The sequence below is a fragment of the Scedosporium apiospermum genome (genome assembly GCF_000732125.1).
Source record: "Scedosporium apiospermum strain IHEM 14462 chromosome Unknown SEQ_SAPIO_0095, whole genome shotgun sequence".
Lineage (NCBI taxonomy): Eukaryota > Fungi > Ascomycota > Sordariomycetes > Microascales > Microascaceae > Scedosporium > Scedosporium apiospermum.
In genome coordinates, this window is record NW_015971796.1 from 343,734 (window position 1) to 370,999 (window position 27,266).

Consider the following 27,266-nt stretch of genomic DNA (forward strand, 5'->3'; position numbering starts at 1 on the left):
ATGCTAGGAGTCACGTCGTCACTTGTGACGGCATAGTGTTACTGTAAGAAGTGTAAAATAGAGATGTGAAGATAGATCATTGATTGAGTTCTTTCTATCTTGTATATGGAAGAAGTGACGAAGCCACTTCTTATACCTTGGGTCTCCCGTAACGAGCTGTTCCACTGTGCTCTTGTCGCCTGTGGGAGTTGTCGCCGCACTTGCCGTTTGCTGTCGAGTTCTCATACCATGTTCGCGTCTCTTCTCAGGGAGTTATGCGAGTTCTGACATCCCCAGAGCCTGTAGGACGCTGTCGATTGATCCCGGCAGTCGTTGCGTGTAGGATACAAACTTGCATGCCAACACCTCCGCTTTGGTTGGCAGGGCATCTTGCCAGTTCTCCGCCTCCTCGACTTTTCGATCCTTGGCCTTGTTCACCTTGCTCTGCAGTCGTCGTATGGCTGGTTGGGAGGAGAGCTGGTCTTTGGTTCTCTCCTGGTAAATTTGCTATATGCCTTCGAGAACTGCATTTCGATACAGTGGTTCGTTTCGCGCTATTCTCCAGTTGGATCGATAGAACCATTGCCTGTGAGCGCCCACATGCGATCCGCCGTATCTGGACCATGCCGAATCCGCCAACGATATATGCGCGCCTCTGACGTTCGGGAAGATGTCCCTGATTTGCGGAAGGACTGGACCGCTAACACATACTCGGCGCATACACGCCTCTCGTAGCCGGTGCTGAGAGCACGGTTAGCAAAAAGATTGGAGGAGACGAGGAGAGATAATGCTTACCCGTGCCCCGGCGATCATCGTGGCAAATGCGTGCCTTTAAGACCCGGTCGGGTGCCGACACATGGATGCTTATCAAACTGGTCGAGCGGACGGAGGATATAGTTATGCAGCACAGACGTCACTCCTTCGTGGATGGTTCCCATGTTTTTAAAGTATATAAAATCCGTGATCGTTTGCTGTTGTCGTTGGTGATCGGACCGACTATCGAGTCGCACGGAATGTCGAGAACGTCATCAGCTCGAAGAAGCTGCAGTCCATGAAATCGCGAGCGCTCCCGGAACGACCAGGTTGCCGTGTTGAACCTGATGAATACCATGGTCCGTCAAATTTCCCTATTTTACGCCGCAGTTCGGGGATTAAGTTGAGGAATTAGTTCAAGATCACCTCGGTCTCGACTATAAAGAAGCACACGGCGGAAAATCGGTATTCGACTCTAACAGAGAGCCAAGTTTATAGTCCCAAAGGATGGTTCGCAGCATGCTGCGCCCGGGGTTGAGTGGGCTTTCGCCCAACGCGCCGCCGTTGTCGCCGGTGAAATGCACCCGAAGTCGACCTCGACCCGCATGAGCATCCGGAACTCGGCAAACTCCTCTCCCCCTTTGATTTCCACTCGCAGATCGTGGAGTGTCTTCGCGTCGGCCACGCTAATGTAAACTCGTTGGCCCCCGTCATCTTTAGTAGCCGTGCTCCATGTCGTGGTGGTGTAGAGGCCAAGCACAGCATGGGACTTGGAAGTACGCCCAGCTTCTACTGCTTTGATGAAGGTCTTGGCTTCCACCTCTATAGCGTACTCCCGGACAACTAGCGGCGCCTCCCCTTTCGTCTCACGGGCGATCTCTAGCCTCAGCCTATACAGACGCTCTGCAAAGTTGCCCACCGCTACGTTAGTAGGGGCACTGCATACAATCCGCCCGAGAGTGATGTGCCACACCCTGGGGTACAGAGGCAACGCTGCCGAAGTCCCAATTTTTATGGCATAAAAGGAGTTCACCGGGAATTTCCTTCATCGTGGCCGTAATCGGCTTTGCCGGATCAGATGCGGTCAACAGTGGGTCCAACGCTTGCGAGGTCGGCGACGGACCGCATTCCTTGACTAAGATACCATTAAGGTCAGTTTACGTAGTAATATATGTCACGATCAAATCAACTTTTCCTGGCTTTTATTTAGCCGCAGTACTTACGCTTTGCCATGTTGCTCGATGGAATCATCACGATGATGGAGATGGCGGTGAGCCAAGATTAACGCATACAAAGTAAAAACGAGACCTGGAAAGAGTGACAAGGAGGCAGAGATTGCCATTTCCAAGCCGTTGGCGCTACAGGCCCTTCCCCACATGTTTTTCTTTGCTTTTCTCGGCAAGCAAAGTTCGCCAACGGAAGTTGTAAATGAGAGAGAGCGCCTAAACCAGATGTCGTCCATATAATCGAAAGAACCCACAGGCGTGTTCTGGTTCTCCCTGCAGCTCGCATGATTCATCTCTTCTTCGTGGGTCTATACCTGACCGACTCGAAGAAACCGCCCTCCAATACTTGGATGCACTGAGACGTATGAAGGGAGTTACTCGAGAACCAGCTTCAGGGGATCGGTGCCAGTGGCCGCCGGTATCCCCCAGGTCATATATATTGTAGGCTTGAGATGGGCGAAATTGAGAGAAAAGCTCAGGCGAGAAGCTGATGAGATTGGAAAGTGAAAAATGATAGTGAAGAGCGCGATGTTGTGGGAATAACGAGAAGAATGGGAAGAAGGGAAAAAACTGGTTAGCGAGAAGGCAGACGAGATGTAGGAAAAGCTAGGCCCTGTCGTGTCCATTTGTCGTGAGGTTCAGGAAGTAGACTCTCCATGTGGCCCAGAAGGGGCCCCAGAAGTTCCAGAGCCATCGTCATCGACCTCGCTGTGGAGACGTCTGGTTTCACTCCCCGAGTCCAATGGGAAGCAGAGGTCTAAAGTAGGAGAGGTGAGATCGGCCATCTATCGGAGGAAAGGCGGCAAATTGAATGAGGCAATATATAAGCGGCACATCGAGGCATTCCGTACCCATGGTATGTGCGCCCCCGCCGAGTTTAATCCCAATGTACCAGTTCTCGTGACTCTGAGTGGACAGCTGTATATGTATATATATATAAAGTCGCTCAATAGTAGCGCCGCCAGCGATGCTGCGGCATGAGGGACATGACGTACAGCAGGGCTGGATTACTTCTCCAGTCAAGATAGATCATCTAGGAGTCGGGGGCACTTGGGAAAATGTGTGCCGCTTCGGGATCGTGCTGGCCGGTGGTATACATACTCGATTGCAAGAGGACTGGTTTGGGCTGCGCAAAGGGTACCAGCCGAGAAAGACCGCCCAGATATATAGGTTGTCGTCTATAATCCTGACTTGGAAGATGCACCGTAATTCCCAAGCACGCGTCTCCTTAGTGAATCATAGTGTATGTCCTGTGTGAGCATCCGGTAAGATATATGTTGGGAATAAGCATTCTTAATTAGGAAGAGAGAATTCCTTCCCTAGGAGAACAGTTCCCGACACTAATCAGTTCCTCGGAAAGGGTTCGGAAGAATCGGTCACCTTACCAGCCAATCGGGGTTGGCTGCCGACAATATATAATGTTCGTATTCGATGAGGATACACTTTCGATGGCCTAGTTCTTTACAGTGCTGGGCGCGATATAAGGGTTCGATGTTTAAAAGGAAATCGTTTCTATAGGAATGTTAGTATACATAGTTTGGATGCTAGCGACACCTAGCAGTGGCGGGGAAATGAAATCATACCTGTTCGGCGTCTTGGGACCCAAGAATGTTGAAGAGGTGGCATATCGTTGCTCATGAGGAGAATGATCTGGTACCGACATTTGGCGCTTGTCAGTGTCGCCTCACCTCTACCGCAGCCACTCATGAATGAAAAGTCCACTCCTTTCCGTAAACGGCTGGACTCGAGGACTGAACAGGGCTTGCAAGCTCAGATCATATGGCCGAATATCTAACCTTGGGTTCGCATATTTCTCCGGTACACGCATGCTGGTAATGAGGGCTCGGAGCAACGGGTAGTAGGACTCTTCGAAATTTGACTTCGGACAAATTGCTAGTGCAAATTTCGGATAGGAAATTATTGTCCCCGTTTCTCTGGTCTCTGAGGCATCCCGACTTGAGCGGCCACCCCATTACCATCTATTAGGCGTAGACCTGAGCTTAAGGTGAAGGTAATTGCATCCCTATAGCTGCAGTAACAAACCACGTACCTGATGCGCTATTGCGAAAGTGAGGAATTTGGTTGTCAGGCGGGTTGGCCTCGGTTGGAGTGGCTATTTGTTGTCGACTTGTTTTGGAAGTGGGCCATATGCTTAACACCTAAGTTGTCGATGATGGTATCGAGCGAGCCGGTGAGCTTGTGGTCAAGCCGTCTAGCCCAGAGAGCGATCATCACATCCATACTTCAGTCAAGGATGTCGATCACGCATGATGACTGAATCTGCCTCCACCCCCAACTTGGCCTCGTAGTCGGGTAACCGAAGTAAGAATAGCCGCGTCCTGCTATTAACCAGACACCTGCCTAGCATCGTATTTCTTCAATAAGGCAGCTAATCCTCGGTCTTCCATTAGCTAACCTTTTTTAGTTTGGCAATCTCTAGGGAGTGTTTGGCTAACTGCAATAGGCGAGATTAGCATGCCGGAGTGTAACCTCTCGGGAGACATTCCTCCTGGTAGTATTGTAACTACGGGGTGATGGCGGGCGATTCCGCCTAGCCCTTACCTTTGGGAGTAGTTTCGAATAATCCGGAGGCGACACCAGTCAGTGGCCATTCGCTCTTGAAGCTGCGGGAGCCCTTTTACTGCTAGGGCATCGCCGGTTCGCAAACTAGACTTGACCCTTTGAGTCGGGGATGGATTGTGACGAGGCACGACGAGGGAATGAAATTGCTTCGTGCTACCCACAACAAGGAAAGACGTTTTGGGGAAGAGTATCGCGCCCCTTGTTTCTTTCTTTCAAGCTTTATCCATGATCAAAAATTGGATGACAATTGATCTCACAGCAGCCAACGAAAATCGGGATTGTGTGTCAACGGCGAAAGGCCGCCGACAACAACAGCCGTCTGTTTCGAGAACCCACTCCATAATAAGTCCGCCTTGTCGTTGCAATATCGAGCGCCCTATATGGCCTCTTGACGCACGGGAAGAAATTGGGTGCTATAGGCTTACCCTCTGTCGATGATGGGACCATAGATATGGCCACCGAGCTTTTGGCGTAAGGCTCGACTGCGACGAAGATGGCGGCCACAGGATCGTTGAAGATTTAATGTTCTCGCCAAGCCTTGGGCTATGGCGATATGGACAAGAGAGTGGCCAGTAACCACTAAGCGTGTTTCTGGAGTGTTTGCCCAAAGATAAAATTGTCCGGACTTGGTGGGGACAGACCGGAGAGTTCCTTTTCGGAGATGCGTAGCACCGACAAGGTTGCTAGTTTGGACGGCTTCCTCGAAAATGACGGTATTTCATCGATGACCCAAAAGGTATCAGTGAGCACACTCTTCTAAAGAAGTTAGACGAGTCGGCGAAACCTGCTCAGACATCTGAGTGGTCGTTCATCCTGTTTTCTTGTCTTTGGGTTTTTTCCTTGTTAAGTTGATATAACCGTTGTAGAAGCAGGATCGGCCATCGAACCAAGGAGAATGGAATGCAGGTCTCCCGGTGCGTGCTCGAGTAACGTGTCCGGGGGAGTCAAGGTGGATTTTGATGCTCTGCGCGAATTAACCCAGCCGTTCTCGCCCAGATGAGCGAACGAGGCAGAGATGGCGTGCCGCCGGAAACTTATTTGCAGAATACTGGATGGAAGTCAGCCTTGATTAAGATGCTAGACACTGATCCTCAATTCACATGATATGATTGCATCCATTGATGTTTTCGGCAAGCCTCAGGCAGGGGAAGGAAAGCAGGAGGAAGAACGCCCGAGATTGGAGGGTCGTTTGAAAACCAGATCGGTAGGCGGCGGTCGGCAGATGGGAGATTGGTCTGGGTCGCCTGCATTCCTGTAGCTTCAGCATAGGAGACATCGACGGAGGCCACGAAGGAACACTCATGGCATCCGTTTCCCGAACAGTAGGGCCGCGATACTAGCCATGTCTAGGGAAACCGCAGCCGATGGCCGGAAAGTGCTGGATTCAAACTCGCTGGTGAAGGTGATGATGGCCGAAGTGCCGTGTAAGCCCATCTAATGTTTCGAGAGAGGCAGTGGCGAAGGTTAAATGGGAATCGAATATTGTTGCTCGTAGATGTCGGGTTACTTTTTGACAGCCACACCTGGCAGAGGAGCAGCATTGCTGAACGGCGATCATCATGCTCTGGAGGCCAGGCGTGAGGGTGAGACGGGTCGCTGGAGGTTTCAAATTCCTCCAGCAGACTCTCCATAGTCCGCACTGGAAATTGCGCTAAAATTCTCGATCGATTTCTTCCCACTCCCTGGTCAGACCGTCCGCCATGAGTCGGAGAAGCAGAGCGTCTTCCTCCCCTGCAGTTCTACATAGTTAAGAACGCTCGCGTGTGGTAACCTCGGCATAGGACGCTCGCGATATTCCAAGAGCACACTTCTCGCCCCACATAATTGTGTCCGTGGCTGGATTCGCTCGTTCGTTTCCTAGTCAGCGCCTTCGGGCAGGTCACAGTCCCATGCAACCAGATCCTTCCCCTTATCCTGACCCCTGTTGATGATGACTACGGTGCAGCAATGCCGCGCCTGCTTGTCTCACTCATTGGTGTCAAGCCCAACCCATCTTGGGCTGTAGCTGAAGAGGGCGGCCGTGATAACCCTGGACTTCTCGTCTTTGACGCAGAGGAAACTGTCGATGGTATGCCGGCCTTCGGCGTCGAGAATACTCGGTGCCCAGTTCGTCTTGTCGCCGCCGTGGCGAAAGGAAACAACGTTAGGATGGATGTAAATTAGGGAATCCTCCGCGGTCTCGGACAGCGTCTTGGAGAGCACATCGGCCGTCGCGACGGGGTCGATGGTGCCCATTGCGTAAAGGGGGCGCGGGGCGGAGAGGAAGGCGCGACGGAGTGAGGATGGGCGAGATGTTAAGGCGCATGCTGCCTGCGAAAGGGAGTAGATGGGACAAGGAAGGATGAAATGTTCGACGCTGATTTCGGCACAGACAAGCGAGAAGGAGAAAGTCTGTGAGCTTTCAGATGCAGAGGTCGTTTAGACCCTCCAGGCAGCAACTGTTCAAGTGCTTCATCCCTTCCCCTGCTCCATTGAGTCCGTGACCTGAATAGAGTCCAGCTTCTCTTCTAACCACCTCACACATGGCTTCCGTCTTGTTCTTCCAACAGGAAGTGGCGAAGGAGACTGAGGTCGAGACCAATCGGGAAAGCAACCGATGGTCGTGCAACAGGGGACGAGGAACCGCACACTCAGCTCGGAAGGGGCATCATAGAAACGCTTCCAATGAGACAAGGAAGGCGAGCATCTACGACACCGTTTCGATTGTCTCCAGTGCAGCCTGCTCTAGGTTTGGTGGGCAGCTGAGGTTTCCGAAGAGGGAAGGCCTGGTAGTTCCTGCCCGTGAGATGCATGTAATAAGGGACAAGATTTTGTTCTGTTCTCTGATCATTGCAGAGCTCTTTGCTGTGTGAAGGAAAACATGGCCCCCGCTCCGAGGAAAGAGTCGGAATTCGTTTCGGCACGGCACGTCAGCAGGCATGCGGATGAAAGTCCAGCCGCTATAAAGTCATAATGTTGGATATTTCAAGTATAGGGTGGAAGAAGGAATGTGTGTGACTTGTGTGTTCAATCGTCAGATTTGTCGGGGGATGAAGAGGAGAGGGTTTGGGCTGGGGGTTGGGTTTCTTTTATAGATGCCCGGAGGATGTGATGATTACAGCATCTTCCCTATAATGCCGATAAAGTGAATCATAGGGGGATTTCCACTATGCTAAATCACATGTCTCGATGACTCTGTGAATCACCGTTGTGAATATGGGCTCAATGGCAATAGCAAAGCCAATCAATACTTATTTGATGCGCTGTTAATGGCCCAGTGAATCACACAGCCTCCCTGGCTGGTCGATGCTGATTGCTCTTTGCAAACAGGGTATTGGCGTCAAGCACACATGCTTGTCATTGCGTCCTTTGTTCAGGGTAGATGCTGTTGGCGTGGTTGGTCGCATCCATCATTGCCATCAATTGATGTGTCTCTTGCCGCCCTGAGACTGCCAACTGGATGTGTTATTGGCCAACTTTGTGAAGTGTGTGGTGATGTTCGAGATTGTAGGCTTGGAGGGAAGCTGTAAGTGAGTGATGGTGTTGGAGGGTAAAGGTGATGATCAAGATGGCGAGGGATGATGCTCGTGGTGGCGGATAATGATCGAAGGGGTTCCTTATGGCAACCGAGAAGGATGGTGTAAAGTGCTGGGTAATGACAGCAAAGGGAAAGGACTGATCACGATTTCCACGAGATAGATATCTTGACAGGTTGAGATCTTGTTTGCCCAAGCAAAGCCATCTAGCATCTGGGACTTGCTCTTCGCCCCTTCCTCAACCAGTCTCCCTACCAAGCAACTGGCTCCTTCCATACGCCAATCCCAAAAGCTGCCTTCCTCGTGCTTTATAATTTAGAATAAAGCAGCGAGATATCACCGAAGCCAGCTGGCTGACGCAGTCAGTTGGTGACAGCATCCGAAGCTTTCCTGCGGAGGGCTTGGGTTCGATCCCGGTCGTGTTCCAAGTTCTTTTCGGGAGGACTAGGATGCTCGGCCACCAGGGATCTGGTAAAGATATATCTCGGCTAATGGAGATCCCCATCTGGGACTTGTCCCAGTGGTCCAGACGGGAGGCGCGACTGTAATGGCTAGGGCCCCTTTATTTTTTATTAATTTCAATTTTCAATTTTTTTTTTCTTCGTCTCTGTCGCCGTATGTCCTAGTGACTTGGAGGTTTGGCAGAACCCCAAGTCATGATACTGGCTCGGTCGCCTAATGGTTCGTCGATATCTTGGTGTGGTCTCCATTTGAGGTCGGGTCTCGAGGCAGCGGAACAACACGCCTACGTCTGCTGCACGCGTGGAGGGGCAAGCCGCAAGAAATGATGCATTTGAATCAATCTCGAGACGCCTTTAACGACAAAGGACGTTATAGATGTCGCCCATCGCCGGACAGGTTTTCGATTATCAGAAACACCGCCTGGAGTATGTTCGGACGACGTCCACTGATTGAGCCGTGACCCTGCGGGGTGGACTTGCACTATCACGTCCCGGTGTGAAGTCCGCGGTCCAAATTGGTATCTGGTGGATGCAGTGGAGGTGACAGAAATTGTTAATATATAACCACGGTGTCGTTGATGATAGATCCCGTGTCTAGGACAAAACCGCTGGAACCAAGAGAAATCGCCACCGCGATCGGCCGCTTATAAAAAAGGGCGGGGCTGGTGGAGAGGGCAATGTCTCGGCGTTAATGTACGCAACGGCGTGGACGGTGTAGCTCTCCCTTATTGGGCAGTCTTTCTCCGCATTCACGAAGCAGAAGCCTAGTTTCTGGGCTCGGAGCCGCGCCAGGGTGCTTTGCCAGTTTGTAGACATCCCGAGCAACCGACTGTGTCAGGGCGGGGAAGCGATCCTCAAACGTGTCCGCTCTATGCAGTGGTTCGAATATATAATATATAGGCCCTATCCAGGATAAGATCCGAACTGAGGTCTGGAGGGGACGCACATTATATAGAATTGAAAAGCCTCGTCTGTCCCTAATAGCTCGCCTTTTCTTTCGGAGATGTCACTAACGATCATCCGTTATCACACGCGGAATTTCCTGCCACCGTATCAAAGCCGCATCTTGGTGTTTTAATTTGACGAGAGGAGCACGAGCGATTGGCCCAGTACAGCCAGCTGGCCAACTCGATCCTCGCATTCTCCTCCCTAAAGAGAACGAAGATACCGGGGCGGACACCCTATTGGGTATGCCGCACCTGTCTAGGCTGGCGAATTTTGCCACTCAGAGAACTCCGATACTATTCTGGCCGACGTCCGAAGACGGAGACTATGTGGCGGAAGTTTGAGCATCTTCCCAACTTCACTATCGTACAGCCACGCACGGGAGGCGAACCAATTCTCGGGCCTCGGGAGGGATCTGCAAACGGTTAAACGCCTTTTGAAGGAAGAAAGAGAGATAAGAACGAGAACTTACTCTAAAGCACCGCTTGAGAGATGTCTAGAAGGTTGAACAAGCAATGCTCGTACCTACAAAAGCACACGACAAACAGATTTTCTGAGTGGGAAAAAAGACAGACGTTAGATAAAGCTCAAGCTTTAGGCCCAAGAGACACTCGGTTCCTAGCGGGTTATTGCTGCCACAATTAGGACTATTCAAAGAAGGCAGACGACGGGATCGACACAGATCACAGCAAAGTCATCCTATTGCAATTTCCTGGTCAAATATCTTCATTTTATTGGTTTGGTATTCCAGTGATTCTTGTTGTAATATAGATACTTGGGAGCTATCTGCCCTCTGCTTTTCCTTCCTGGACCTCTGGGCCGGGTCGCCTTCGTTTTCTGAATGTCCTCTGCTCCCAATCGGCATCAACCGAGTCGTACATTAACTCGAAATCCTCATCCAGAACACTCCCTACTATAAACACGGGGACGTTATGCTCCACCGTCACTAGTTTGGAGTAATTTACTCTGGAAGCTGCGTGGAGGCTTTCATCGGGCACATGAAATCTTGCTCTGACTGTTGGCCTACCCAGCTTCGGTTCATCGGGGAGAAGACGCGGCTTTTGGCCAGCCATGACGATAATTCCGTGTTGGGCCGGTTTAACTCCTCTTTTCTTGCAACCTTTGCCGCCATATGTGAATATAGGACTAGATGCGTGTTAGTTGATGATTTCGAGAACTGAAACCCCAGGGGGCCCAGCACACATGAGCCGTCAGTATCGGGCGAGGGGCAGACACAAGAGGCTGTACATACACACATGCGCAGTGCCCGAAATCGTTTCCAATAACAATGAAACGCCTGTATCCCACAACAATGGTATTCGAAGAAGAGCCACCCAGATCCATATTTTTCTCTGCCAGTGTGTCATCGACAATAGTCCCCTGGAAAGGTTCCGGCCATAAAACTTTGAAAATCTTTCGCATTCATGTTAGCATCCACCGTGCAAATGCAGGATAAACATGCGGCAAACCTACCGTTCCAGGCTGAAATTTGTGGGAAGGCTCAATTTGGTACCCTTTGACGAGATTACATTAGGTGGGTTCAATAATGGGTCTGGGCTAACTCACTCGGGTCAAGTATCTCGGGATCCTTGTTTGGAGGACCGGCGATATGAGGATGTTCCGCAACACTCGCATACCCCTCGTATGTTGCCGTATCCCCTACTTCTGGGAAGTCGTCAACATCTCGAGACAATATGCCCAAGTTATATTCTGTACTGTACCTTCATCATCTGAGCGTAATGTGGAAGGCTGATCGGAATGGACTTCATCAGGCTCTCCATGCTCGCCGCGAACGTCCGGCTCTTCCGGGCCCCAAGCCGTTTCGATATTACCTATATTTGTCAGTACAAGTATGAAATGCTTATCCGTGCTGTTTGATCAATGAACCGACCGAGATTGTCCTGGCGCTGACGATAGTATCTGGAGTATGTTTTGGACCAGATCCACTCGCCCCATGCGCTCCAGATCTGATGTTTCCGACCCTTGCCTTTTCTGCGGCTGTGGCTGGACTGCTTAGCGTCTTCCACTGATTTTGAAGGGAAGTCTAGTGCATTTTCGGCAGGTTTCTCTTGCAGACTATCCTCATTTTCTGAGGGTATTTGATCTGGCGGTTTGATGGGTTCGGAAGGACGTAGAGTCATTACTCTTGCCCAATCCAACTCAAATATATTCTCATCTAAAGGTTTTGGAATGAATGACTCATTATAGCCCTCGAAATCTGGATCCAAATCCTGCAAGTCGGAAGGGCTAGGCGGGAAACCCCACTCCTCGTCGAGAAGAGTCGACGGACGTTGGCCAGCCCCCGACCCATCGTCTGACCCGTCGTCTAGGTATATGATTGACATGAATCCAAGCTCCTTGATATGGCACGCAACGTGGAGGGACAATTTCCTTCGAAAATCAGCGTCGAGATCGCCACGGATTTGGACGGGACGTTTTGCTTTCCGCTTTGGGAGTTCGTTGAAGCTGTCCTCTTCAACAAGCCATGGTGCGATTAACGCGATTTCACGGGGCACGCAACCGCAAATTGGACAAGTATATGGCGGCCTATCTCGCCGTATCCGGCACCACTCTTTCAGTAGGGTTATGTCGGACTGGGTATCATACTCGGGGTGCTGCTCCATGACGTGCCTGTCAAAGGCCGCCTCATCGTCAAAGTTGAGCACCTCGTGGTTTGTATCGCAACACCAGAATGGAATCCCGTGGACAGTCTCTGCCCAGCGCGGTGAGTGAACTTGGTCCATATGACGACACCAGTCATCGAACCGCGAAAAGAGCTGCGGCGGCTCCAAGCATTGCTCCGATATACAAGCGTATAACTTTAGATCCTCATCAACGTGGCGTCTGAGAACATATGGCAGTCAGTTTCAAGAATTCAAGAAATATTGCAGAAAGAAATATCGAGAAGTGAAGGTAGGTTTAATACTCCCATAGTCTCTTATCCTTTACAATCTTCTCTCCAATCGGGTGTGTGCAATATGGGCAAGCTACAACCTTCGCGGGGGGTTCAATCTTGGGTGGCTCGGGGTACCGAACATCTTGAAGCGGAACGGATATAGTGGAACCAGCGGTTCTGGCGGGATCAGTATCACGATATTTCCGCAGTGCGAGCCGCGAATCTGGCATCGTTGGCTCAGAGATCGACGGCGGTCCTAGGCGATTAAGCCTAGGAGAGACCCGGAATGGTATCACGCATCTGCCCTCGCCCTGTGTAGGTAGGATCAGTCGATCGTTAAGAGATTTCGGAACTGGCGTTGGTCCCCCTTTGAGTCTAACGGTGGCCGCATCATCGTGGCGTGGGGTGCTCAGCTTTTCTGCATGACTTCGCAGGTACCGAATCCTGAAATATCTAAACGAGATGGACACTGCTAATTGCTTGCACAGCGATAGAGGCGGGCCGGTGTCCTTGCCCTGGTTCCTGGCTGAGGCCATAAGTTTGTGCTTAAGACGGAAGCAGATGAGATCCTGAAGGTCACCATCATCCTCTTTATCTATGAATGCGACAATTCTCTGGGTCAAATTGCTGGACGACGTCTGACGCATCGCCACACCTAGTCGATGCAAGCTGTCGAGGGCAGCTTCCAACGCTTGCAACGTTTCCACCAACGGCGACGACACGTTTTCGGAGGTCCTCCGGTCCATACTCTCGATAAGCGATGCTGGAGACTTGGACCCTGTCTTCTCATTTTCAATAGCCATGGCTATAAATATTGTTAGCTCGGAGCGGCAACGCTGGCACCGGACCTCATTCCCGAAACAAATAGTAGAGACACGAGACTGACTACGGATCAAGTTCCGTTTTGTTATCTCTAACAGCTGCAGAACCAAGGTTCGCAGAGAGTCGCTGGTCCTTAACCGGGAGTCGAGGGATATCGACTCTTCGGCGAACACGCCGAGATAGGATGCCCATTGCTGGAAATGTTGGTACAGGACGTCCACGATGGGAAAGCTAGCCAGAGACCTGTCGCTGAGAAGGTCGTGAAAAGCACCTTCGCACAATCTGCCGAGGTTGTAGATTTCATGGCTATCGGCCATTGTGAATCTTCTATGGTCCAAGCTAGACCCAGAAAGTCCCCATCAAAATTCGAATCCTAAGTAATACGGTGAGATGCTTGTGATGTTCTGCTCTATAGAGGCTATAATGGGACACGAAAGGGCAGTACGGATTAGTCCGGGACAGAGACGACATCCCCGCTCAACAGTTTTCGGTACAAAGAGGGTACCTATTACCTATCTGCCTGTGCCGCAGTTAGAAAGATCAAGTAGGTGCATTTGAATATGCAGCTGGTGGCGCAATGCAAGTCGTTCACTTCAGCCCCAGCCTTGTCACATCTTCATGAATCCCCTCGATGTACCGGTACTTCTGCGAGCGGGGTAATGGATTGTCACCTTTTGCTGGTCAGAAATTCTTGCGGTAGTCGATGTTGGTCCTTTATATGCCAGATAGCGGTTGACAGGTGAAGCCATCGGGGCTGAAACGATGCCACCACTTTCTACCTATTATGACCTGCAGTCTTTGCTGTTACCCAGCCCACACGTTAAATATTGCCACCGCACTCTCTAACTGCTTCCTCAACCGCCCGCCCTCCAACACTTTCGCCTTCATGATGCTAGCCGGATCCAAACACTGGGCCCTGTTCCAGGCCATCTCTCCCCTCTTTACTTCCGACATACCCTGGTCCTCAGCAGGGCGGAGCGATGCGGAGACTACTGCTGTCCAGGAAGCCGGGGCCTTGTTAAGGGCCCATATCAGCGAAATACCCTTCCATGTTCCGCAAGATGCTGCGTTCTCCGACCATACTCTATCCGATTTTACAACAGCCCTAGAATCTTTGCTCTTAGCACTTGAAGCTTTAGTCCAGCCGAGCGTTCTCGATGACGCGGCTGCTCTTGGGGAGGTAAGCATCTGGGGTCGCGTGCACAAATTCAGGTGGTATTAATCGTTCCTAGGCTAAGGTACACAGAGTCAGGCCGACCTCGTCGAGAAATATCCCAAGCTCTCTGCATTGAGCTTGTTCATCAGAAATGACAACTTCTCCATAGTTCACAATCATCGCTTTTTGTATTTGAATCAGAGGGCTGTCTTGCTCAAGGCCACTCGCTCATTCGCTGAGGGCTCCTTGGAGGACGTGAGAAAACTGTTTCGAGGCTCGACATCCCTGGCTAAAGATGGGTTCGTTGCTGGGAACCATCTCCCGCCATCATCCCAGCCTCAATACAGCCAAATATTTAGGGACTGCTCAGATACCTTGTTTAACACTCTGGAAAAAAACCTGCGGCCATGTACATCAATGTCCTCTAAACACAAGGCCTTCTTTCACCTGAAGGCTTCGCCCAATCCTGCAACCGGTGGTTCCTCCACGGAAATGGATCTATTATTGGCATTATGCCCTAAGGGGAACCCTTGGCAAGAGATTCGGTTTACTGTTCCCAACCATACGTAAGTGGTGCAAAAATGGATGCGTGGAGAATCACTGACAGCTCACCAAATACAGCGGTTCAATTCCGGCTGCGATGGCCGAATCTCACGAGCGACTTATCGAGGACGTCTGCCAAGTTGCCCGCGAGGCATACGAATGCCAGCAAGCTGTGAGCATATACGTCCACGACAACAAACTGCACGACACATCTGATTTCGACGAGGAGCCGAGCAACCCAGAAGCGGAACACACAATATCTCTTTCTTCCCTCCTAGACGATCAGGTCTTGCGGGACCGCTTCAAGTTTCCGCTTGTTCACAAGAGAATTCTAGCCCTAACTCTCGCTCGAAGTCTATTAAACCTTTACGAGGGGCCATGGATACAGACGGACTGGTCTGCCGAGCATGTTCTCTTTGCATATGGCACTGATAGGAAGCGCGTTTACGATATCCACCAGCCATATTTACCTTGTACACTCTCATCGGAGCATGAATACCAATCAACAGTTAGCGATCCTCTACACAATAACCCATTGATCCTCTCTTTCGGGAGACTGCTCATGGAAATGGATAAAGGGGAACGTATCGCGATCACAAAAACCGTGAGATCAAAGCCGAGCCTCTACCGAACACTCGTGGCCGAATTAGATGACTGGGGCAAGGAGCTTCTAACTTCATACTACACCCAAGCTGTTGAGGGATGTTTGAAGTTTCCGAAATGGCTCCAGGCGAACCGGGGCATGAGCCGGGAGCTTGCCTACCGCAAAGCCATCTTAGAGAAGATTCTGCATCCCCTGGAGCTTGAAGTTAGCACGTTTCCAAATCAAGGAGCAGGTTCTCGAGATATAGACTTGATTCGCAGTCATATATCACCACCGGAATTCGCTAGCCCTTTGGTCCGTACCTCGAGTATACGGAGTTCAACAGTCGTCGGTTACACCGCCGTCTCAGCAAGGACAGATGCTTCCACAACCGCCCTGGGCAGAGTGTCCAGGAGCAAGGCAATGGTCTCTTCCAGAATAGGCCTAGAGCAATCACAAACGAGTCACAGCACTGCGTCCTCCACATTAACTATTAGCGCATCGCGTTGCCCTCCAACTTCATTGCGTACCCACTCCTCCTCAACCACCAACGCCTCTCTAACCATGCGCTCCTCTCCAGTTAGTCGTCCCTATCCGGCCAGCCGCGTTTCTCCTGAGACGACCCGAAGATTTGAACAATCTGCGCGGCCGCCGACTCAAAGTGGCAGGTTTACTTCGATCTCACGGTGCACTCAAATCTCATCCCGGCCCGAAAACACGAGAGACATGCCGAGCTGTATACGCACATGTACCTTCATGTTCAGTGAGAGTGAAATGGAGCTATCTGAGGATAAGTTGAGTTTATCACTGGCCGGCCCTACTCCTCCAGGATTAATAGTATTAACTCGACGCAGGAAAACCCGTGCCAAAGAATTTCTCAAGAGATTTGAGAACTTTCGGTTATGTAACATCCACCGATGTTCGAAGACAGCAAGAGCGCGGATTGTCGTCTTAGATACGGGCCTGGATGACGGTGATATCCGAATCCGTGCTCTGAAACGAGGCATAAGGGACGGCTGCCGGAAGAGGGAGAACATAAGCTACAGAGACCCTGTCCGGGAGAAGCGAAATTTTGTCGCCGGTAGTCCTGAACACGACGAAGACGGCCATGGAACCCACGTCATCGGACTGCTGCTTACCCTTGCGCCGGAGGCAGACTTGTACGTTGGCAAGATCACCCGAGGAAAGAAGTGCGAGAACCAGGACCAGGGGATGGCTGCGGTAAGCATTTTGCATTGGATCCTCATGCGTGGTTACGCCTCGAACGACGTACTAATTGTTCTCTCCTATAAGGCGCTGAGGTGGGCCGTTGATGAGGTTAAAGCGGATATTATATCCATGTCGTTTGGATTCGAGGATGATTCAGGCTGGGATGACGATATGGATGAAGCGATTAAGCATTCCTTTACGGCCGGTAGGATCGCATTCGCTGCTGCATCAAACTACGGTGGGAATTCATGTAGAACGTATCCAGCCAAGGCCGGAACGGTTTTCTGCATTCACGCGTCAGACGGTCACGGCAACCCGAGCGGACTAGATCCCACACCGATACGCGGCGACTACAATTTTAGTACTCTTGGAGTGGCCGTGCCATGTGGCCATACGGGAGACAGGGAGATCTTCAAGACGGGCACGTCGTACGCCACGCCGGTCGCTGCAGGCCTTGCTGCTAACATCATAGACCTCGCGGACTGGTTGGCGGCGGCCGGAGAGCTGACCTCCGCCCAAAAGAAGAAGCTGCGCTCATACGAAGGCATGAGGAACATTTTTAAGCTCATGGCCCCCAGCCGTCGACAAGACTACGATTATGTCGCGCCTTGGAACCTGTGGAACGGGAAAGTAGAGGAAAAAATAATATGGGGCAAAATTAGAGAGAAACTCTCTTAAACATTACATAGAAGGTCTGGAAGATACCCCAAGAACATAGTAACGGATTTATGATACCTGAAAATTGAAACATTATCTTAGAACTCCGGTACAATCCACATAGATTCATCTTGATCGTCGAAAACTGTTCCTTCAACTGTTTGCACTAGGTCATCGAAATCGCCATCGCTAATTTCGTCTCCATCCAGATCTAACTCCGGTATGTCATCCTCAGGGAAGGTCCCGGAACCATCTTGCATAGTCGCACCTTTGGTGTGGACTTGTTGTTCGACCCTGCCATTTTTGTATCTAATCTTCCTAAACCTCAAAGCAACGACGCAATCGTCACCTCGTGTGAAGGACATGCCCTGTATGGCGGTTCGAGCGAACTCGATCTTCGGACCAACGACACCAATCCGCCCAATGACGCTAGCAGCGCCGAGGCTCCGGGTGGACGTCTGCCGGGAGTCAGCCGCCACTTCTCGCCCGACCTTGATCCCCGTGATCATATACACGGGCACGCGGAACTTGGTCGTTCGCATGTATGCACGCACTTCCGACCCAGCCATGCTGGAGCGGATATAATCCTCGGTGGGGTTGAAGTACGTGGTCTGGAGACATCCGAACCTGTACTCTGTATCGTCATCCTCCTCGACTCCTACCTCGGCGCGCGCTTCGAGGCCTAGCGTTAACGTCAAAAACTTAGCCCAAACGCCGAATTTGCCATGAAGGAGATCCTTTCGAGTCGCCGTGAAGCCGTCCATCCTGTGTGGACCGTAGATCTCGTTCGAGGAGATTGGGAGGTGGTCCGCGATGTTTATGGGCTGCAGAAATGCCGGGTCCTCGAGGATGTGGCCGAGATCAATAGGCCCAGCCGGTGGCGGCGGAGTAGTTAAGTCCGGCACGAAGACGTAGGTTTTTCTTATTTTGACCATTGTTCCGATATACTTTTGGCTTCGGGAGTGTACTCTGCTTTCATCTTAAGATAGAGCTTTCCATGAGGTGTTGATGTTAATCAATCGAATAAAGGAAATCTTTGTTTCGTACCAGTACTTCCACCATCCATGCTTACGGAGCCAAGAGAGAGATGGAGACCTCGCATTGCGGTGCAGAAGCAACGTGGGGCAACTAGATTGGTCGATGCCATTTCAAGGCGACTCGATTGAACGTGCAGGCGTGCTTCTTGTTGGGCCTTGAACATGGGGCGCGCGAACAGCGAATAACTCGTCCGCCTGCCAACGGGAGATATGTAAAGGTGACACTACCCGGAGTAGCCCCCAAGTTGCGTGGTTATAGAGACGCCAAGGAATTATTCGGGGCATGAACCCCGCGTTAGAGGAGGACCCGATTCGCTTGTCAAGGTTCCCATATTTCCCGTTTCACTTTTCAAGTCTTCAAATTACTTCCCCATGTACCGTGCCTCTGCTACATCTCACTACGTCTGTGATTCCAGGCCGCTTCTTCTAAATCAACGGGAGAAGAGCGCCTCTATCGCGGCGAAAGTTATTATGGCAGTGAAAGCAGGTCTTCCGCTTTCGCACATTCCCCGTTCGAATCCTCTGGACGGCCCGCCCTGGGGTGGGGATGTGTAAGGACAATTGGCGCAGTGGCTATATAAGACTACTTCCAGTCAAGTGAGGCTGAACGCGACACCTAGACCATATTTTTGTTCTCACATAGCTCAGCTATAAGGAGTCAAACGTGTGACAAGATATTATCCCTTGTCACAGGCGGTGCTTCAGGCTTCCAGTCTGGCCAAAGCCTTACGCCTGTCAAATCAGAAGGTGTACCTGCTCCATAGGGATCCCGCTCTTCACCATTAGGATCATAAAGGGTAGTGATCTGCGATATAGAGAAGTTGCGTAAACCACAGGCGCCAGTTTATTGGGTGCCCTCATGACCGTTACCCAGGCCAGAACCCCAAAACCAAGACAGATGGCCACCTAAGCCCCCATGCGGCCTGTATCGTCGCAGTCCCCATACCAAAGTCTTTTGGCCCGCATAGCCGTTGCCTATAGGATTGAACACTTCGACGATCTGCCTTTAGAGTGCGTAGAGCGCTGTGGCCGTGGCCCAAGCGCAGCGCTGCGAAGGCAGAGCAGATTAGTTAACAAGTTCGGGGCATGGCTGGGCACCCTATTTATGAGACTTACCGCACTGCTTCGTCGAACACAGCTGACACGTTGTTGTGGGTTAACGAAGAGCATTCGATATATTTGTGAGCCAAGATTTCCCGGGCAAGGGCCGAAGCATGCTTATAGGATACAGGTGCCATGTGCTTGTTCTTCAAGTTCATCAAAGTGGCGGCGTCGTCCCGCAGGTCGAGCTGGGTCCCAACAAGCACGATAGGGGTATTTGGAGCAAAATGTTCAATATCGTCCAACCACTGGAATGGACACATTGTTAGCATATACGAAGCGTTTCGAATTGTACGGTCTGCGACGTACCTTGTGCTTGACGTTTTCGAACGAGCAGGGCTGGACTATAGAAAAACAGACCAGGAAAACATCGGCTCGCGGGAATATCTCTTGCCATGTTCGGGTTTTCAGTATGTAGTCTTCTTCGGGAAACGTAGTATCCCAAAGGGAAAGGCCGACTGGTTCGCCATCATCAGCCTGTCTCCTTTCGGTATAGTTGTCAAATCTGGGTGAAAGTGCCGTCAGTCCCGGGGAAAAAGCGTTAACCTTGCTTATGAGAGAGAAGCAATGGGGCTGACGAACACAGTGGGAATATAGTCGTGAGGAAATGCCTTTGCCGTGTGTAAGATGAGAAGGCATGTCTGTGTAGGGGTGTTAATCTGCGGAAGCCCTGGTGTTTGCGGACATTGTTACACGCGTTGTGCCTACCTTGCCGACATTACCGTCCCCAATCACGACACACTGTGGAGTCAGTCAACGCGACGCACAGCGAGAGGAGAGGCTCACATTCAGGGATTTCATGACTGGATGAACCCTGCCGTACGCTGTTGTGCTGCAGAAGCGGAGGCAGGTCCAAGTAGCAGAAGGAAGTCTCTCGAAAGAGCAGTAGGATAAAGCAGCAGGCCTTTTCGTGACGTCCCTAGTCTCCTATTATAGTTGTCGTGTACCCCTGAACGGTCACGGGTCAACCCTGTCTGGCATGTTCCATCCCGGACGCTAGTCCAATGGACCCACTTGCCGACCACGAGGGCCGAGAGATAAATACTAGGACCTATAAACCGCTGCGTTCAGCTTCGTGCAATCGCAATACATGTTTCCGGGGGACTTTCAACGGGTGTGTGTCAGTTTTCGGTTCCTTTTTTCGGTTCCTTTTCGCACATTATTTCTGTCTGACTCCAAGGCAGATGGCTCGATCAAGAGTCAATTCTGAACCTGTAAGCTGTGTAATGATAATACGAACATGCCCCGTTTTCTTCAAATCCCAGTCGACATTATTAGCAGCAACGCAGCTTCACAAGCCTGGATCCTCTACTTTTCCTTGAGTTAGTCGGTACTGGCTTCTATAGCGCGCACAGGACCCCCGAGTCTTCCGAATCCTCGTTTTAGTATAGCCAAAATGATAGTTCAGTTCTGGGACTCCAGATCTCAATTGCAATAAAGGAGCCTACTCTAGCTCCCTCGAATGTGCCTCGGGCCAAAATGGCCAAGATCCGTGAACTCCCCCTCAGTTATATCGTCACTACCGACCTTCCTTTCACCACTCTCGAAAATGGATACCTACGAGCTGTGTTTCAACAGTTGGATCACAGTCTAGCCGTCGACTCAGCCCTTGAAAGGACAGTTATGAGGTTAGGCCCTGAGACGATATTCAAAAGGGAAAGCCTACCGTCCAAGAAGAAGGTCATAGTACCATTATCCTGATCCATTTGAGAAGGCGGGTGAGGGCTGCGTGTGGGAGACGGTCCAGGCCCGGTTGACGATGAGAGGAGAGGGAGATTACTTCGTACATTCATGTATATTTGTGCCGTATTATATCCGGGCGAACAGGGGTGGGAACGGCCACATGCGAGTTGGCCTACCTACTGAGGGGGTAGAATGAAGGAGGACGCAAAGTCATCAACCGACCGCTGCCTATCAAATATTTTTGCGACAGCTGTAACGCAAAGACATCTTATCTCCGTTCATATTTGCAAAGACTATTTCTGTTTCTTGGCAGGCCATATACCCGCCAATCCCACTGAAACCTAGCAGCGCCGTGGCTTCCGAACTTCGTGACCAGTTGTGCCCAGGGTCCCCTTTCTTGCACAAGGCTCATTGGCCTGCAATTGCATGCACAGCCTCCCTTTTCTGCGACTCTTGACAATAGTTACATGCGAATTATTGGCGAAAGAGCAAAAGATTCTTATCATTCCCAGGGCATACGAAGCTGCCAAGAAAGTACCCATAAGCAGGCAAAACATTATGCCGAGCATAAGGATGAATTTGCAGGTTCGTGCGGAACCTATCTGAGTATGATAATTATAAATCCCACCGCTCCTCTGAGCAGGCAGATCCTGGAATCCCACCGGGGTCGTGAACGACAAACCCCACCCCAGTGGACCGAGTCTTATCAGGCATCCAGTCCCACATCGCCGGCCCAGTAAAGATGGACACCGAACTGAAGATCGACCCGAGATTCGCCGACATTCTCAAGACCTCCGCGCTCGCTTATGAAGCAGAAGAGCACAGTTCTTACGAGAAAGCGCTCGCCTTGCACAACGATGCGATCAATAGACTGACTGCACTCGCAAAGAAAGGTGGTTTCTTTTCTTTCCTGTCGCGTGGGAAGCGACTTTTGAAGAGGCAGGTCGAGACAAAAATCGGTCTACATCGGGAGCGGATCAAAGCATTAGGGTTATATGGCGGCAAGGAGGGGTCAAAACTGGTGGTGCCGGCAGTGACGAGTTCAAGCGTTGCGCGTGAGCTTGGTGCGACGGATGGCACGGCGGAAGCTCTTTTACAAGCTGCATCCGTGGGCGATATCACTGATAGCACACCACTTTCTCTAGTAAGTTCTGTTCACTTGCTTCCACCAGCGGATGCCTCACACCGCCAAGTGTGAATCCTACCAAGGGCCCTGGTGGGGACATGAGGTTCGAGCCTCATTAACGGGGCATCGTGTCGACAGGTAGAAATCCTCCACCCTCAGCATGATCTCTTACCCCTAGAAGCGGTTATGGCAACTGTTCCTCCCGGCGCCCCCACCGAGACCTGGGTCGTCCGACGCGCGGGAAACACCGCCGCCGCCCTGGAGAAAGGATACTTCTTCACGGTCAAGGACGCCACCGAGACCAACACACTCTACATTCTCGAGGCTCCTATTATGTACGGCGCTCAGGTGCCCTTTGCGCGACTTTCCCGCGCCGGCGAATACCCACGCACCGCCGCCCTAATTAAGCTCTGGCGGCCGGCGCCCATGCAACCCCTAGGGACCCGTATCCTGCACAAAGGTAGGCCGTTAGAGGTCCAGAATGACCTCCTGCAGGGGCCTGTCAAGGAAAACCCCGACGTGCGAGACCTAAGCCCGTGGGGACCTCGGCGCTTCAGCTACGGTTCGCGCAATTTGGTGTGGAAGCCCAAGTACCCAGAGAAGGGGCGCGAAGACGGTAATTTCGAGACTCTGTACGAGTACAACAGGACATGGGCCCGGCCTGACGGGTCGGGGAGGATGGATGATGACGCGTGGGACGGGAGAATGCAGGCAGACACTCCGCTGTGCTGGAGCGATCCCGTACCAAACATAATTGTCGATTTCGTCTGGAAGATTCATTTCGTTGGGGGATTAGATCCGTTTTTCAAGGAGCATTTAATTGCGTCGCAGTTGGCAAAGATGGCGGCAATGGCTGGAAATTCGCTCGACTCTATATGAGGTTTTTATTCTGTACCTAAGGGGACACCTGGTTGGAGATTTTGCGGCGGGACAAAGCGACGGCCTCGAGCCGAGCATCCTGGCGGAGGTCTTCTCAAGTTACATTTTTGTGGCGGCGTGCTTACCCTTGGAAAGGGTAACAGGTTCTCTCTTACACTCTCGCTGTGTCCGCCAGTCTCTCTCTCTCTCTCTCTCTCTCTCTCTCTTATCTGACCTCACGAATCCCTGGCCTGTGTCTCATCCGAGCCAATCTTGAGCGAATACACCTAATGATAGCACGGCTCCATCGGAGAAACTCTATATTTTCGGTAGTAGGGAATCCACTCTAGCATATACTAGGACGCTTAGCAATATGAGTTACATACGCGATCTGACGTTGTATACTACATTTTATCGCCTTTTAATTCGGCAAAACCTTGGCCTAATATTAGCACGGAAAATCCCAAGCACCTAAGAAAACGCCGCGGGGCGCCCGCTCCGTCCCGCCGCTCATCGGTTCCGGGGTTTGGTAGCCCCGAGCCGAGGCCTGTCCCATCCACTTTCGCTCATCCGGCACACTTCCGCCCAACGCAGCCTAGTTTTTGACGTTAAGTTGCTCCGTTATGTCGATACGCGACGTGGTCAATCCTGCAGTCTTTCGCAATACCCTCCCTTATCTGAGATCTTCCACACTATCGCCTTTGCGGCCCAAATGCCCAACCTCTACTCACCCAATCTAAAGCAGCAGGTTTCATCACCATAATACTGTACTCCCAATGATCCGCATCATACTAAGCGTCTCATACTTCCAAAAAAAACGAGACCACGGAGGTTGACCACTCAGCAACCTGCAGGTCCTCGACGTCTTTGACGTTGGCAAGGCTGGCAGCGAGAAAGAATGCAAGGTGGACGACAGCAGAGTTGCTGTGGACACATTCCGCATTCAATCCATTGCGGAGCTCAATGGCTTTCGCTGCCCGAGAGTTAAACCCAGGGACGAGGAGCAATGCAGCCAGGAGAGGTTCGACCACGAAAAGAGCACGGGTATCTGGTTGCAGGCATCGTATGCGAACCACTCGTGTCTCCCAAATGTGGCCCGTGCCTTCATCGGCGACATTGATGGTCGTCCACGCCGTTCGAGACATTCCACCCGGAGGAGAAATCTTAATGGGATACGTCAGCCCAGATAAGCCCTTTACTGAGCGACGCAAGCGACTGAAGAATGGCTACGGGTTCGAGTACGATTGTGACCTGTGCAGCGCGGAGGCGAACATCCACAAGGCCACCGTCGAGAAGCGCGCTTCGTATAACAAGCTCTCACATCTTCGCATTGCTCGCATGTTTGCGGAAGCGGTTTGACTCCAATGGCACGACAAGGCGCATGCAACGCGGTCAAAGAGTTCTCCGCACCATACAGTGCGCTTACCAGAAGATCACGCCGGTCGCCGCGTCCTTCATCGAGCGCCTCGTCGACATGTCCAGGACCCCGTCTCGATCTCCGCCGCCCCGCGTGGTAGCCGAGACCCTCGGCAGAGCTTCGGCCGGCGCCCCCCGATGGTAGGGAAGGCGAACCTTACCAAAGGTCTCGGTTGCAAAGTGCTTCGCAGGGCATCACTGCCGCGGGGACCCTGTCGGGCCCCTCGGCAACCAACGGTGCGAGCCATCGCGAACTCCAGCGCACCGAGACTCCCTCGGATCCTGCCGTCGCCACCACCCCGAGGAGAGTATTGTGACGAGAGGCTGCGAGAGCTGCGAATGGACTACTGGGCTCGCGTACCCCTGGCAGACGAGTTTGCCGCCGCCGTTCTCTCGGCCTACCTAGAAAAGGGTCATCTAGTTATGGGCGTCTTCGTGTATGATGTATGCTGCACCACGATGCTATACCATGCACGTACCTACGTCTCTAGTATACGTGATGGCTCAGAGGTGACAATTCAAACCAACTCGAAATCACGCAGATCAACACCGCCTCCCCGCAAAGCATCCGCCGAGACCTCGAGGCGATGCGGCTCCCTCTCATACCTAACAACCTCAATACCACGCTCCTTTAGTATCTCGACCGGGTTCCTCTTGTCGCTTCCGTCTCTGAGGTCAACCATCTTCACCCGGTGCCGATCGATCATGTCGTCGACCTCGGCCGCGTATCGGACAGGTCGACAGTGCGGCATCTGATTTCCCGTGATGGCCTCGCCCCACATCAGCCCCGGGACACGACACGATCCAACCACTTGGTATCTCCCCGGCGCTGGCGTCGTCTGGCGAAGAACAAGCGGAACGTGGATTCCCAACAAGACGCACACGATATCCCCTGGTTTCGCGGCGGCGGGTGCCAGCCCGATGTAGCCCTCGGTAGTAGAGACAAAACACCTCCCGTACATCTCCTCGTTTGCAGTCGCGAGGAACATCTCGAGAGGATCGTCATCCTGCAGCTCCCCTCTGGCCGGCGCCCTCGTCATTTCAGAGATGGACAGCAGCGCATTCTTTGCCTTGGCCATGCTGAGCGCACCGCCATTTGGTGTTTCGAAATTTTCCGACGTTCTTCCCCTGTGCAAGGCCAGGCAGTATGCCTCGAGCAGTGTTCCCCCTCCGACGTATTTCGCGTCGAGAGCTTCGCGGCTCGGCGGCAGGAATGTCTTTATGGTGTCCACAACCACGGCCCTGTCGAACCAGTATCCGTTGAGCGTCTTCGCTGGCGTCAAAACCATGTCCTGCGTCCTCTCGATCGTGGCCATCTGGACGCCCGCGACACGGAGCACCCCAGTGTTAACACACTCAGCATGAGCGGAAATCCACGAGCAAGCGCTCCAGATGGGCTCAATGGGCCAGGCGCATTTCATCCTGGTAGACCAGTCGGGAACCCAAGTGGGCAGACAAGCAAGCGACGAGGACTCGAGCTCGCAAGACGCCAAGAACGAGATATCCCGACACTCGGTCGCCAGGCGCGTGGCCACGTCCCCAAATACGTCCCCAGCCGGCCTCGCATAGTCGGGCGTGAACTCCAAAGCCCTGTGCGCAGGACCGAGCAGGTGCTTGACGGCATAAATCGCATCGCGGGGGTCCTTCCACCGTAGATCCCTCAGCTGATGGCGCAGCGTACCGTAAACCATCCATTGTCTCTGCCCGCGACAGAGCTCGTAAACGCGCGTCCTCTTGAACAAGAATTCTGCGTCGAACTCGTCCGTGACGGCCAGGTACGGCCTCCGATAGAAACAAAACACGCCCGCCCGGAACGACTCCCACTCGAGCTGGAGACCGCCGCAGATGATGCTCTTGCTCCGCGAAAGGAAGACCTCCTGTCTGACCCAGAGCCGCTCGAACCACGGCCGTCCAAAGAGCCCGCTCAGCGCGCGCTGCTGCCGCGCAGCCAAAAAGGGCAGCAGCGCGTCCTTGTTCGCCCAGCGCGTGATTGCTAAATTCCCCGCGCGTGCTTCCTGCATCGCCATGGCCGACGGACGCATCATGCCCGTGTCCCAGTCCACGCTGACCACGTGCGCCGCCGTCTGGAGCAGGCTTAGCGCGTAGTCGCTGTCGTCATCCCCTTCTCCCGCGGGCCCCAGCCAGATCACCGTGTTGCACGCCCGCCAGTAAATCTCGCCCATGAGCGCGACCTGGGCACCCCGCTCTGCGAGGTTCGCCTGGTCGATGCACACGGCATCGATCCAGAGCGTCTGGGGTTTGTCTGGTTCGCGCAGGTGACGCAGCGCGACGAGGAGATTTTGCGTGACAAGGATGGTGTTTTCGGTCGTCGCGCTGTTCTCGTCTCGGTTTTTGTCTTTCTTATTGGGAAGGGGACCCGAGTCGACGTAGATCGGCTGTGGGTTCGCTTCGGAGCCCCAAACGTACGAGAGAGTCTCGTACACGGGCGGGTTGGACGGGTCGATTAGCGAGGCCGTGTGCAGGGAGATGTGGATGTCATCGTCGCGGGCGCCAGCGTAGAGGGTTAGGAGGCGGATTTCCTTTGCGGAGGTGTCCAGTGGGGTGTATTGGTACCGTCCCGGTTGGGGCTGGGTTGCAGTTTCCCCCGTGGAAGGTCCGGGTTTTGTGTTTTCGCCCATCATCTTGTTGACGAGATGGGAGTTGCGCAAGCGACTGAAGCTGAAGGCGGGCTTATTTTTTGATCCACTGTTTCCTGG

General features: G+C 52.3%; 3 protein-coding genes and 4 pseudogenes across 3 annotated transcripts; 2 read left to right on the forward strand and 5 right to left on the reverse strand.

Moving 5' to 3' along the window:
* Nucleotides 1-252: 252 nt before the first annotated feature.
* Nucleotides 253-1,965, reverse strand: SAPIO_CDS4924 (annotated as a pseudogene; the record flags this gene model as incomplete).
* Nucleotides 1,966-6,506: 4,541 nt separating this feature from the next.
* SAPIO_CDS4925 lies at nucleotides 6,507-6,776 on the reverse strand (annotated as a pseudogene; the record flags this gene model as incomplete).
* A 3,468-nt stretch (nucleotides 6,777-10,244) lies between these two features.
* SAPIO_CDS4926 (uncharacterized protein) lies at nucleotides 10,245-13,497 on the reverse strand (the record flags this gene model as incomplete). Its single annotated transcript, XM_016787361.1, has 6 exons — nucleotides 10,245-10,375; nucleotides 11,029-11,121; nucleotides 11,184-11,294; nucleotides 11,354-12,306; nucleotides 12,797-13,163; nucleotides 13,245-13,497. 6 exons carry the CDS (start codon nucleotides 13,495-13,497, stop codon nucleotides 10,245-10,247), a joined length of 1,908 nt encoding a protein of 635 aa, XP_016643036.1.
* Nucleotides 13,498-14,066: 569 nt separating this feature from the next.
* Nucleotides 14,067-17,349, forward strand: SAPIO_CDS4927 (uncharacterized protein; the record flags this gene model as incomplete). Its single annotated transcript, XM_016787362.1, has 5 exons — nucleotides 14,067-14,360; nucleotides 14,538-14,591; nucleotides 14,772-14,902; nucleotides 14,958-15,715; nucleotides 16,418-17,349. 5 exons carry the CDS (start codon nucleotides 14,067-14,069, stop codon nucleotides 17,347-17,349), a joined length of 2,169 nt encoding a protein of 722 aa, XP_016643037.1.
* A 77-nt stretch (nucleotides 17,350-17,426) lies between these two features.
* Nucleotides 17,427-18,263, reverse strand: SAPIO_CDS4928 (annotated as a pseudogene; the record flags this gene model as incomplete).
* Nucleotides 18,264-21,891: 3,628 nt separating this feature from the next.
* Nucleotides 21,892-24,694, forward strand: SAPIO_CDS4929 (uncharacterized protein; the record flags this gene model as incomplete). The annotated part of the gene is made up of 5 exons (XM_016787363.1): nucleotides 21,892-22,293; nucleotides 22,414-22,943; nucleotides 23,978-24,196; nucleotides 24,315-24,486; nucleotides 24,551-24,694. The coding sequence occupies 5 exons, from the start codon at nucleotides 21,892-21,894 to the stop codon at nucleotides 24,692-24,694; spliced, it is 1,467 nt and encodes a 488-aa protein (XP_016643038.1).
* Nucleotides 24,695-25,067: 373 nt separating this feature from the next.
* SAPIO_CDS4930 lies at nucleotides 25,068-27,191 on the reverse strand (annotated as a pseudogene; the record flags this gene model as incomplete).
* Between the last annotated feature and the right edge of the window lie 75 nt (nucleotides 27,192-27,266).